Source organism: Narcine bancroftii, chromosome 12 (genome assembly GCF_036971445.1).
Source record: "Narcine bancroftii isolate sNarBan1 chromosome 12, sNarBan1.hap1, whole genome shotgun sequence".
In the NCBI taxonomy this organism is placed as follows: Eukaryota; Metazoa; Chordata; class Chondrichthyes; order Torpediniformes; family Narcinidae; genus Narcine; species Narcine bancroftii.
In genome coordinates this window covers 68,590,180-68,604,373 of record NC_091480.1, presented here as the reverse complement: position 1 = coordinate 68,604,373, position 14,194 = coordinate 68,590,180, and the positions used below count along the sequence as shown (strand labels likewise).

Below are 14,194 nucleotides of genomic sequence, written 5' to 3'. Positions count from 1 at the left end.
GAAAAGAAAAGAGCTGATTGAGACTGTACAAAAAACACGAGGCTGGAGAAACTCAGCAGGTCAAACACTGTCCTTTCTGTAGCAAAGATAAAGATACATAACTGATGTTTCGGGCTTGAGCCCTTCATCACGATGTGGACAAAATGTCAGCAGGTACCCCAAAAAAATGGTAGGGGAGGGAGGGATAGGGGAGATGCACTGTCCCAAAGGCAGAAGGTAAATTACATGCACGTCTCGATGCCAAACTCTTCTTCTGTTGGTTGCCTTCATCTCCAGGCCAACTTTAATGTCTGGGACTCTTTCCCCTCCCCCCCCCACCCCCTCTTCTTGGACACCTTGTCTTGGCCAGCTGCCTCCTTTGGATCTTTAGCTGTTCTCCCCAACTATTTTGTTCAGGCACCTGCTGGCATTTTTCAACACCTTGATGAAAGGCTCAAGCCCGAAACATTGGTTATGTATCTTTATCTTTGCTACATAAAGGACACTGTTTGACCACCTGAGTTTCTCCAGCACTGTGTTTTTACTTCAACCGTGGTGTCTGCAGACTTTTGTGTTTTACTACTCATTGAAACTGTCATAGTTTTATCTTCACTGCTAAAAGGATGCTGCTTGGATAGTGTACTGGATCATTACATTTTTTTCAAGGTACACAATGGCATAGGGGTTGGAAAGGAAGGAAAAGACCCTTGTCACATTGACCTACCAATCCAATCTGTAATGCAATATTATCTTGTGAATTATCAGCAAACCACATCTTCATAACTTAAAATGCTACACATTAAATTGGGTGTTATGACTTTTGTTTTAACATTGCTTTTTAAACTGCCAATGAAGGGAATAGCATTAAATATCACTCAGAGGATGTTTGGCTATGCAACTGAACATTAAAAGTCTCATGGCTAGATATCCTAATGCCAGAATTTTATTTAAAAAAACAATGTTCTCATTTCAAGTGCATTAACACTTGCTGGGGTACAACTTCACCAATGCCAACATCCATACAGTACGTTCTTCAGTTAATTATACAGCATACACAATTAAACAGCAAGTGCCAGCTGACTCTTCAACTATTGATAGCAATAATCAATAAAAGCAAATTGGCAAAGCTGAAGTGAACAGATTTCAACAGAAATTTGTCTGACCCATCCCAACTAATCTTACAATCCAACCTGTTCCCTTCTCCCCCATTTGCACTACCTAAATCTTAACCATTAGAATCCCAGACCCTTACCTACTCAGATTGATCCAATTACTTTTGCATGCTTCATCACTGCATTGTGTGCCACTATATCACAGTAGTTTATATATCCAGAGGATTCACAAGATATAGGAACAGAAGTAGGCCCATCAAGTCTGCTCCACCATTCTATCTTGAGCTGATCCATCCTCCCATTTTCTCCCCATAACCCTTGATGCCCTGACTAATGAAGTACCTGTCAGACTCTGCCTTAATACACCCAATGACCTCACTCCCCCAGCCGCCTTTGGCAACAGGTTCCACAGACTCACAACCGTCTGGCTAAAGAAAATTTTCTGCACTTTTATCCTTAAGTTGTGCTCTCTAGTCCTAGAATCCCCGACCATGGGAAACCTACTTGCCACATTAACTCTGTTCAGACCTTTCAGCATTCAAAATGCCTCTATGAGGTTCCCCCCTCATCCTTCTGTACTCCAGTATAGTTCAAGAGCCAACAATTGTTCCTCATATGCTAACCCTTTCATTCCTGCTATCATTCGAGTAAATCTCTGAACCTTCAACACCAGCACGTATTTTACCATATTAGGCGCCCAAAACTATACACAGTAGTCCATATGAGGTTTCATCAGTGCCCTTGAGTCTCAGATCACTCGCCTGTTCATTGTGTACTGCAATTTACAAACAAAATACTAATATAAATCAGGAGAAAGGAATTCCTAAATACACCAATATTGGAATGACAAATAGATATGGTGCCCAAATGGCCTGGTTTCAGGAATGTTAGATCTACGTGATGAAACGGAAATATTTTTGCCAAGAATTCTCTATTCGAGCAGATGTTTAAAAATTGCAAACTGAAACTTCAAAGCTCAGAACTGCTATATTTTCCCAGATGCTCTCAATGAACAACAGTGAGAATCTGAAATAAATTCTTGAACTATCATTTTTATAATGGATTAAAAGTTGGTGTTAAGGGGCAAGGGGCTAACACAATGTAGCTCCTTTTTTAAATTTTTTATTTTATTTTTCACACCATGAACCATATTGACCAAAATACACATAAACATTTCCCTCTTGGGGGGGGGAAGAAAATGACACTGTATATATTTGAAAAGGAAAATGTATGTATCTTGGTCAATGTGGTTTATGGTGTGAAAAATAAAAAATTAAAAAAAAACATTTCCCTCTTGAATATACACAGTGTCATTTTCTCCCCTTCTCCCCCCTCCCTTCCCTTCCTCCTTCCCATCCCCCCTCCCCACTCACTAAACATTCAACATATTCAATACATTAAACCCATTAAACAATATCTCACACAATGAAAATAAACAAGAAAATTGTCATCTACTTTTACACACTGGGTCAGTTCATTTCATCTTCTTCTCATTCTGTCATTTTAGGGGGTGGAGGTCCGCGGTAGGCCCTCTCTGTTGTGTTCCATGTACGGTTCCCAAATTTGTTCGAATACTGTGATGTTATTTCTTAAATTATATGTTTTTTTTACATTTATTCATTTCTATGTACTATTGCTGTATTCCCAGGCTATCTTCTGATCTCCAGGTTGACACCCCACATTTTTTTGCAACAGCTAAGGCTATCATAATAAATCTTTTTTGTGCTTCATCCAAATCAAGGCCAAGTTCTTTACTTCTTTTTTGGTATGTTACTTTTTGTGATTTTATTTAATACCTGATTTAGAAACGTTTCCACTTTCTCACATGCCCAAATTGCATGTACTGTTGTTCCTGTTTCCTTCTTACAGCGAAAACATCTATCTGATAATGTTGGATCCCATTTATTTAACTTTTAGGGCGTGATGTATAGCCTGTGTAACCAATTATATTGTATCATGCGTAACCTCGTGATTATTGTATTTCTCATAGTTCCGGAGCATAGCTTTTTCCATGTTTCATTCTTTATCTTTATGTTTAGATCTTGTTCCCACTTTTGTTTGAGTTTACAGCTTATTTCATAGTTCTCTTTCTCTTGCAGTTTGATGTACATGTTTGTTATAAATCTTTTAATTATCATTGTGTCTGTAATCACATATTCAAAACTGCTTCCTTCTGGTAACCTCAGCCTGCTTCCCAATTTGTCCTTCAAGTAGGTTTTCAGTTGGTGGTATGCAAACATTGTACCATGAGTTATACCATATTTGTACTTCATTTGTTCAAAAGATAATAAATTATTTCCCAAAAAACAATTTTCTGTTCTTTTGATCCCTTTTCTCTCCCATTCTCTAAAGGAAAGGTTATCTATTGTGAAAGGGATTAGTTGATTTTGTGTCAATATTAATTTTGGTAGTTGGTAATTTGTTTTTTTCCTTTCTACGTGAATCTTCTTCCAAATTTTGAGCTGATGGTGCAGTAGTGGTGAATTCCTATGTTGACCAGCTTTTCATCCCACTTATATAGTATATGTTCAGGTACCTTTTCCCCTATTTTATCAAGCTCTAATCTGATCCAATCTGGTTTTCCCCTTGTTTGATAAAAATCTGATAGGTATCTTAATTGTGCTGCTCTATAATAATTCTTAAAGTTTGGTAGCTGCAGGTCCCCTTGTTTGTACCATTCTGTTAATTTATCTAGCGCTATCCTCAGTTTCCCCCCTTTCCATAAGAATTTCCTTATTATTTTCTTTAGCTCATTGAAGAATTTCTCTGTTAAGTGAATTGGTAACAATTGAAATAGGTATTGTATCCTTGGGAAGATATTCATTTTAATGCAATTTACCCTTCCTATCAGTGGTAAATCTTTCCAATGTTCCAAGTCATCTTGTAATTTCTTCATTAATAGCTGATAATTTAATTTGTTTAGATGGCCTAGATTATTATCTAGTTGAATACCTAGATATCGGGTTGCTTGTGTTTGCCATTTAAATGGTGATTCTTTCTTAAACTTTGTGAAATCCACATTATTCATTGGCATCGCTTCACTTCACAATGTAGCTCCTTTACACAGTTCACAGAATACGAGCTCAACAAAAATTACACAATTATACACTCTTTGTACAAGAGACATTACAATTAAACCCAATTTATCTCAAACCTGATTCTGCTGAACCAATCAAAAAAAAAAGTTTCCTGTATGTATCCCATTTTAAGGATTAATGTTACCAAATACACTGAGGTGATAAAGTACCAAATGCAGCAACTACAGTAGCTTACTTATTTGTTCACTGTTGACTTACATCAGTTTGTCACTGTACATGGTATCATTTCAATACCAGCAAACTTTGTTTTAAATTTAATTTTTTAAAATTAATACAGCACCATAACAGGCTTTTCCGGCACACAAGCCTGTGCCCATGTAACCAATTAACCTAACAATCCAGATGTCTTTGGAGTTTGGGAGAAAACTGGAGTACCTGGGGAAAACCCACACAGTCGCAGGGGGAATATACGAACTTCTTACAGACAGCGCTGGATTCAAACCTGGGTCTCTGGCAACCATTACGCTAACCATGCTGCCCAGATTTTAGGAGATTCTCAGCAATTTTCAAAAAACATTACCCTTTCATCATTTTGATAGCAATTCTGAGGAAGGTGGAAGTCGACTGTTATTTTCCATTCCTTGAGCAATAACTGGAAGTCAGATCTGGCCTATCCCCACGAACTTTCTAATGACCTATAAAAACGGCAGGTTCATTGAATCTTGCAGCATATGAGGGGATCTCTTGGCTCTTTAGATCTGTGCCAACCCTCAGGTGGAGATATCCAGCTAACCCCATTCTCTTTTTTTTTTAAAAAGATATAGTATTGCAATCGATTTCTGGGGTGGCACAGTTAGCGCAACACTGTTACAGTGCCAGTGATCAGAACCAGGGTTCGAATCCTGCACGGTCTGCAAGGACTGTATGTACATTCTCTGCATGGGTTTTCCCCGGAGGCTCCGATTTCTTCCCACCATTCAAAATGTATTGGGGGTTGTAGGTTAATTGGGCAGCAAGGGCTCGTGGACTGAAATGCCCTTTTACCAAGCTGTATGTCTAAATGTTTTTTTAAAAATCCTTAAAGTGTTTCTCAAAAGGTTACTTGTCCAGAACATCAAGTGGGAAGAGGAGTTAGGGTGGAAAAGAACATTTAATTTTTGTATTTGATTCAACAAAAACCTTCACAAAACTCAAGATATTTCAATTTACTAGGATTTTCAGTAGATATCTACTCTTTATTCTGCTTTCTTGGCTTAAAATATTAATGTTTGGATTGCCCTAATTATTATTCATTTCTCAGTCAATACCATCACAATGCAATAACAGTTACTGCAAGTATCTCACTGCTATAGGTGGAGCCTTGTTACCTGCAATCTAGCTGCCGTATTTGCTTATACAGTCAAGAGAATAAAGCATGCTTCAAACGTGATTTGTTAACAATGAAGCAGTTGAGAACATAAAGTGCACAAAATATACCATATGCAATTTTTTTTCCCTTTGGCTATGATATAATGAGTTTAATAATTCCATACATCTGTGCTACAATCATTTCCTCTCCTTGTTCTCACTGCTGCTCAATACTATCAATCAATCTTTCTCTTCATCCAGTGCAACAAATCGCCATCATGCCCAAAGGATTTCCATTCTTTGGTCCACGATCAACTTCAATATACCTCAGGGCTCCATCTCTGGTCTCCTCCCCTGAATTATTTACATGCAGTCATTTGCTGATATCACTGCAACTACCAAGTCATCCTATACCTCCAGGAAAAAGACAGCTAGCCTTCTCTCCAAGTCTCTTCCATCGATTTAAACATTACACTTTCTAACTACATGAAGATCCAAATGCATGAGATTTTCCTTTAGTTTCCCACTAGCATACCCAAAGGAATTCTCTTCATTTTCCTAACGAGAAGTCTGTATGTATCTCCCACTGGCTCTGGCTCCACAAACCTCCTCAGCTGCTGACTTGGACTAGATCAGGACATGTAAATGCTTGGTGCACTACTCAAGCCAAGCTGCTGCCGAAAATCCCCTCATCTAACACTGCAACAAAATCAGTAGACTTCTCCTCTGCTGCTAAAATCATTGTCCACATCTTCATCAAGTTGCACCCAAACATCTTTTACTTTTGCTGCCAAACTTCAACCTCATTCAAACGAAAGGACAAGCCTCCTCTCCTGCATGTTCTTACCTGCCACATCTTTTCAAAAATTAACTAAATCACCCTCAGTGGTTAAGATGACTAAACTATGCTCTTTCATTGCTAACCACGGAAATCCTTGTCCTGGAACACTGTATTTTATCACCTCCTTCTCACTTTTAAGTTTATTGTCATCTGATTTTCCAAGTACAACCCAATGAAACAGTGTTCTCTGGTCCTTGGTGCAAAACACGCAAACACACAACCAGACAAAACACACATACAGACAAACAATACACATGCAGGACAAGTATTTCATCAATACAGATAAATAAATATTGCTTCATGAACACAAAAGTCTCATATCTCAAAACCCTTCTCAAACCCCTAATCCCCTTTTACCACCATGACTGCTTTTCCTTCACAAAATAATATATTTGAACATTCTTGCTTTGTATGAGAAACAATGCAAAGCTGTTAACTGATGTAGCTGCAAATTGATTGTGAACAAAATCTAAACCATCAGCAATGAAAGGGGAAGGAAGTGTGCAGCAAAAAAACATGAATACTCAAATCACCAAATGTGAGGTGACCTTCTAAGGAACATGATGTGGTTGCAATTTAAATATTACACAATTCTCACATGGTAAATACAATCCAATTGTAAACATGTTCTGAATTAAAAACACCCATAAAACAAGTGACTGAAGCTTTTTCTGCAACAAATAAAGACTTCATGACAAGTATTGATCAATGGGGGTCAGTCAGTGGAAACATTAGTTTGAAGAAATACCACCCTGCTGTTTTCAAAAGTACTTTATTAATCTCATTGGGATTTAAAAAGCACTACCATTACAAAGAAATGTTTGGCAAACCTTAATCAATATGCAATACTGAGTCACTTGCCAGTCCCTTTAATCTACTGAAATGAAAACAAAAAGAGCTGACACTGTGTAATCAAGGCAGCGTCTGTCACAACCCAAGCCTTGTGGATTGTGATGAAGTTTATCTGAGATCACAACAGGATCGAGATGAACTGGGAAAGTGGGCAAAAGTGCAATTTAACTTGGACAAGTGCAAAGTGATATTTTGGAAAGTTAAATCAGGGCAGGACTTGCATGGTGGATGATAGGATCCTGGGGAGTGTCGTAGAACAAAAAGACCTAGGGGTACAATTACACAGATTCCCAAAAGTGACAACAAAGGTAAACAGCAAAGGGAAGGCGGTGTTTGGTACACTTGCCTTCATCAGTCAGGACATTGAATACAGGAACTGGGTCATCATGTTACAACTCTTCAAAACGATGAGACCACACTTGGAATATGTTGCACAGTTCTGGTCATTCCACTATCACAGTGGTTCTCAACCTTTTTCTTTCCACTCACATACTTTTCACTTTAAGTAATTCCTATGCCATCAGTCCTCTGTGATGAGTAAGGGATTGCTTAAGGCATATACCTATAATATCATAATAATAATATAAACATATATAATTATATACAACATAATAATAGAATAGTAATATAATCATACCCTGATGAAGGGCTCAAGCCCGAAACATTGGTTATGCATTTTTACCTTTGTTATATAAATGATACAGTTTGATCTGCTGTTTCTCCAGCATTGTGTTTTTCATACAAAGTTCAGATTTAATGTCAGAGTACAGAAATGAAATCACATACAACCCCAAGATCCTTTTCCTGTGGGCGCAGCAGAATTACCACTCATTGGAGGTGCAAAAAAAAACTGTAGTGTACACATGTAAACAAATAAAAGAAATGTAAACAAATAAAAGAAATGTAAACAAACTGACTGTGGAATACAGAGAGGAATAAAATCAATAGAGTGCCAAATAAGAGCCCTTAAATGAGCCCCTGTTTGAGTTTGTTGTGGAGGGGTCTGGTGGCAGAGGGGGAGCAGCTGTTCCTGAACCTAATAGTGTGAGTCTTCTGGCCCCTAGACCTTTTTCCTGATGGCAGCAACAAGAAGAGAGCATGTGCTGGGTGGTGTGGATTTTTGATGATTACTGCTACTCTCTGACGGCAACGTTCCCTGTAGTTGCTCTCGATGGTGGGGAGGGTTTTGCCTGTGATATCCTGGGCTGTGTCTACTACCTTTTGGAGGACTTTACGCTCAGGGGTATTGGTGTCCTCATACTGTGATGCAGCCGGTCAGTGCACTTTCCACCACACATCTGTAGAAATTTTACGACCCAACCTCCGCAAACCCCTGAGGAAGTAGAGGCGCTGACGTGCTTTCTTCATGGTGCCATTGGTGTGTTGGGTCCAGGAAAGATCTTCTGAGATAGTGACTCCCAAGAACTTAAAATTTGCTCACCCTCTCCACCCCTGAGTCCCCAATGAGGCCTGAATTGTACACCTTTGGCTTTCCCTTAATGAAAGTTGGCAAATTCGTCATGGTACAGCATGCAGTCCATTTGACACAATGGAATAAAATTGAGCTATCTCATTTCAAGGGAATAACGATGTAGTTTAGCCCACACAATGACTATCCACTCTCTAACCCAACACCACATCCCTTACTGAAGTTTCAGAAAATAAAATGAAATGGCTTACGATGATGGACAGCCAAATTCACCAATCAGCAGCAGAGGTTGGTGGTTGCTCACCGTTTGGAGGCAGGCCTTCTAGTTATCCAAACCAATCAGAGAAAAGACAGGGCTCGTCTCCATGGAGACAATAAGCCTCGATCTCAGCTGGTGAATGGCGCAGGAATAACTCCGTTTCGAAAGAGAAACTTACAAAAATACTATCTGGGCATACCTTGCAGTTCCTTGCGTTCATTTTGCTTCGCTTGGTGATCCTTCAGCAGACGGGACAGCATGACGGAGAGCTCGGTCGGGACGAGGGCAGCGCCGCTCCACGTCCTGCCCGCCAATAGGAATTGAGTGGCGGATCTCGCGAGAACGGCGGTCATGTCACGTGGATAGTGCAGTCGAGTTGGGCAGCCTGCAGTGACAAAGGTGTGAATGTGTTCAGGTTCTGACATCTCACAAATATATGGAAATATTTTTTTTTAATTTGGGCAAAAAAAGTACAGCAAATGCAATAGGCTAGGCAGCATTTGTGGACTGGAAAAAAGAAATAACACTGAACAACAATTGTTTTCAAATAATTTCAGAGTGCAGACGTGACATCACATATAACCCTGAGATTCTTTTTCCTGCGGGTACGGCTGAATTACCACTTATTGGTGGTGCAAAAAACTGTACACAGGTAAACAGATAAAGAAATGTAAACAAACTGACTGTGCAAAACAGAGAGGACTAAAATCAATAAAGTGCACATGCAAGTCCTTAAATGAGCCCCTGATTGAGTTTGTCGTTGAGGAGTCTGATGGTGGAGGGGGAGTAGCTGTTCCTGAACCTGCGAGTCTTGTGGCTTCTCAACCTCTTTCCTGAGGGCAGCAGCGAGAACAGAGCGTGCGCTGGGTGGTGTGGATCCTTGATGATTGCTGCTGCTCTCCAACGGATGTTCTCAATGGTGGGGAGGGTTTGCCTGTGATGTTCTGGGCTGTGTCCACTGCCTTTTGGAGGGCTTTACACTCAGGGCTATTGGTGCCCATCAGTCAGCACACTTTCCACCGCATCTCTAGAAATTTGCCAGGATGTTGTGCTGTGTATTTTAAGTAGGTTTCCTCTTCTTTCAGATTTCCACTGTTAGCTTTATTTTGCACTTCAGGCACGTCCCTGGATTAGATCCGTGAACTGCACCGCATCAAGGGACGTGCATTGAGAAAAAGAATTTACCAAGGTAAAAGATTCCACAGACTGTTTAATCGTATGATTTAAATATTTTGTAAAAGCATGTTCATGTTTAAGTATTGAAGATGTTTCCCACACCCACCCTCACAGAATAAAATATGCCCACTGCCTTTTGCAAATGACCACAATTAATAAAAATAAGCTTCAATGTAAGGCAAATTTTGTCAGCCTTGCTTGCAAATCAGTTGTAGAAGTTCATTTTGTTATGTAGTTAAGGCCTTGGTTATAATGAAGTCCCAAACCTCCAGGTTCAAGAACATTCTTTTCCAGTTTCTTAAACAGCCCCATACTATCCGAACAATAAACTACTCTGAGATCACCAAAACAATTGTTTGCACGATCGAAATGTTACTTTTCCTCTTGCATTAACTGCTACTGTGAATGTGTATTTATCCTTTTATTAGCTCTTTTTCAGCCATGGCATATTGTGCTAATTTAATTAGTATTATTGTAGTTGGTGTGTGGATGCAGCAAGTAGGAATTTTGGTGCATCTGTACATGTCTGTACTTTTGTAAAGAGCCATCTTATAACATTACTATAAAACAATATCAATAATAGTGCCGAAAAGTGAGGCCATGTCTTTGGTTCATTGATCATTCAGGAATCTGATGGCGGAGGGGAAGAAGCTATCCTTGTGCCGCTGAGTGCTCGTCTTCAGGCTCCTGGACCTTTTTCCCCAATTGTAGCAGAGTGAAGAAGGCATGGCCTGGGTGATGGGGGTTCTTGAAGATAGAGGCTGCTTTCTTAAGATACTGCCTCTTGTAGACTTCCTCGATGGAGTGAAGACTGGTGCCCGTGATTTCTTAATTTATGTACATCTCAATAGTAGGTGAATCGGGTGAGTTGATGGGCATATGAGTGAAAACTGAGAAATAAGTGGATGAATAGGTCTGCAGTGGCAGTCAAACATTCCTGCACTTTGGCTGTGGATTTGCCTGCAGTGTTCCCACTGCACAGTGAAGGGAGTACAGTTGACGAATGCGAACACATCCTTGAGGAGTGCCAGTGTTAAGTGTGATCGTAGAGGAGATGTTCAACGACTTGGATTGGAGCTCGGGTTGCCGATGGTTTGGAATGAAGGCTGTGGAGGCTGCAGGAGAATCCACGGACACTCGGTGAGTCTGGGGGGACTCTCTTTTGCTCCTCTTTGTCTGACAGTAAGGGGCACTGGACAATTTGTGCTTATGCCTCTTACAGTAGACTAAAGGAAATTTAATGCAATAGCACATTCTCTGTTTTATGCTTGACAATAAAATAATCATGAATCTTGAATCTCAAAAGCAAGTTAACTTCAAAAATTTTTGAGGTGCGATGCCAGTGGGTCATTCTGGGATTGTGCTCACCAGAGCTGTCCAACACGGACCCTGAGATCAAAGGTAGAGGAAAAGAAAGACTTTTCATTGCCTGAGGACCTTCCAAAATGTTTTGCTTCTCAGGAAATGCATTTGAAGTGTTCCCAGTTTATACACAGGGAGCTCCCACAAAAATGTGATAATGACCAGATTATCTGATTTCCTTATATTGATTTCAGATGTTAATTCATCAGATTTTCAAGATGATACTATGGAAATGTTTAGGCCACCTGAGAGCAGATGTGGCCTGTTTAATGTCATTCAAAAGACTGCATTGGATTCATAGCCTCAACTCTTGTGCTCACATCTCAGCTGAAGGATTTGAGCCCAAAACCTGCTGGCTCAGAGGCAAAGTTAAGATGGCATACCTCCCTGCTTGTCACCCGTCTTTTGTTGACATCAATGGCATTGATGTATGGAATTTGCCCTGTTCTGCTTGGCCCGTTGTGTGTTCCGCACCCTGTATAAAACATGGTCCCTTCCTTTCAGAGTCAAGGCCCCTTCACTTGAAGTTCATAATCCCTTGGCGTTCTTATTTCCCAGATCTGGAGCCCAGCTGTGTTTTGCCTTGATGTGTGTGCCAGTTTTCTGCATTACATCAGTTTGTAGTTGCAGATATTTCCAACAGAGGTATGCTCTATCTCTGACATTTGTCATCCCGCATCGGACTTGTCAGCCACAAACGAGCCTGCAGCTGACGTGACTTTTTACCCCCTCCATAAATCTTCGTCCGCGAAGCCAAGCCAAAGAAAAAGTGACAACTGGCTGCCTATTCTATTTCCTGATGGGATCCGTTATTTTCCTGCTGGAATTCCAGTGGGTGTATGCAACAGAGTCACCATGAACATCATCAGTAACCGAAGAAGAGGGAGCTTGAAAATAGTCTGGTAAGAATAGTGACGATGTGGAAAGCCGATCTGTTTTGGACATAAATCCAAAGTCCATACGGTGACCTTGTCAGTATGGACAGATCTATAATCAGCCAAGTGTGCCGTGATCACTCAAAGTATTTTTGCATCCAAATATCTTTTTATTTATCTTTGGAGTAATTTTGCAAAGCTGTTGTTGTTATTTAAACAATGTTGGAATTGGCGTTGAAGAACGATTCATTCAATCAATTGAAGTGACTTTGAATTAAGAGAATAATGTGGGGCATCAACTGTCAGATCTCCGACATAGGCAGGGAAATCAGCGTGCTATCCTGAGCAAAGGGCGAAGTCTAACCCTGTAGGCAATCACTAATCCAATAAGGGGCAGATCATCCCCGAAGCTGTGATTAGTGGAATAAAGGGGGTCCTTTTGATCCCCTGGAGAAATGATTGAATTTTTGGTTTCTCTAAGCTCTCAATTTCATTTACTCCTGAGGCACTCTACCCAAGGTGACTGCTCAGGCTAGCAAAACCATACTGGAAACATAATTGCTTTGAAACTCTTGAAGAATGTGGCATCGATCTATAATCTAAATGAAAGACCAATTAAAATATGGGGAATCATACAGGCAATGGCTTACAACTACTTAACTTTTAACATTCTACAGGATACTAAAGATTTGAAGAAGTTTCATTAGGGACAACACAACTCCTGAGTGGGCACTGGTGAGCTATATTAACAACACCCTTCCGAGGAAATCGTCCATCTCTTTTACTTTAAAGAAGAATCTGAGATAAAATGCATAGCCCCTCCAGCATATCAGCATGGTGGAACAGTGCAAAGGGATGTTACCAAGATAATAAGATAACCCTGCTGTGAGCTTGAGAAATTGGCAGAGTGATTTAAAAAAAAGTAAGAAAGAAATGTAATGAAAAGGCATCCAGTCAAATCAGAATGAGGACCCCTGGGTCTGATGTCCCGATGTAAATTTGATAGGCTGTTATCTAAAACTCAAACATTTAGCAGGTTTTACAGCTAAGCACAGCTTTCAACTCAGATTTTCATCCCCACATACATCAGCTTCATCATTGCCAATGAAGATGCTGAAAGATTGAACAGAGATTGCACGGCAATGGTATGGATTATTATTTAAATGGAGAAAGGTCACAGCAGGCTGTAGCACAGCCAAATCTAGGAGGCCTTGTGCATGAATCACAAAAGATTGGTTTGCAGGTAATCAAGAATACAAATGGCACGTTGGCCTTCATTGCTCCAGGGATTGAATTTAAGAGCAGAGAGGTTCTGCTACGCAACTGCACAGGGGACTGGTGAGGTCGCGTGGAGTACTATAATCAGGTCTGGTTTCCTCCTCACTTGAAAAAGGTTACACTGGCTTTGGATTCATTTCTTGGATTCACCAGGTTAATTCTGGAGATGAAGGGATTAGCCTATGAGGAGAGAAAGGAGCCCCTTTTACACTTGCATCCCACTAAATCTGCCGTTCAGTGTCCCAGGATAGGAATGGCGCTTTTGCTGTTCACCCTTGACTGCTCCTAGCTGGGACACTGAACACATTCACACTTGCAAGGAGCCATCCCCGGGGTTAGGACTGTTCTACCTTTACCGGTGACGTCATGACGCATCAAGTGATGGTGGACCTGCCCTAAATCCTGATCAATGTATTATGATCTTATATTTGAACAAAACTAATCATGCCTAATTATAACATCATTAAGCTATATGTGCAGCACAGAATGAGCCCTTCAGCCCCTGTTGTTGATGTGCAGACATATAAATCTTTATAAGGGACCGTGGGAAAGTGCTAACAATAAATAGCAATCGTGGACAATTTTAAACAGTGTGGAAAAGTTGGTAGCGATATCACGCACAATTTATACAGCGTGGGAAAGTTGG

General features: G+C 40.3%; 1 protein-coding gene across 1 annotated transcript in view; it reads right to left on the bottom strand.

Annotated features, from left to right (window-relative positions):
• The window catches only part of bloc1s1 (biogenesis of lysosomal organelles complex-1, subunit 1), an 80,531-nt gene extending 71,315 nt beyond the window's left edge, over positions 1–9,216 (bottom strand). The window contains exon 1 of the mRNA XM_069905840.1: positions 9,057–9,216. Coding sequence (XP_069761941.1) covers positions 9,057–9,210 — 154 coding nt within the window. The 5' untranslated portion in view covers positions 9,211–9,216. The remainder of the gene's footprint in view (positions 1–9,056) is intronic.
• Between the last annotated feature and the right edge of the window lie 4,978 nt (positions 9,217–14,194).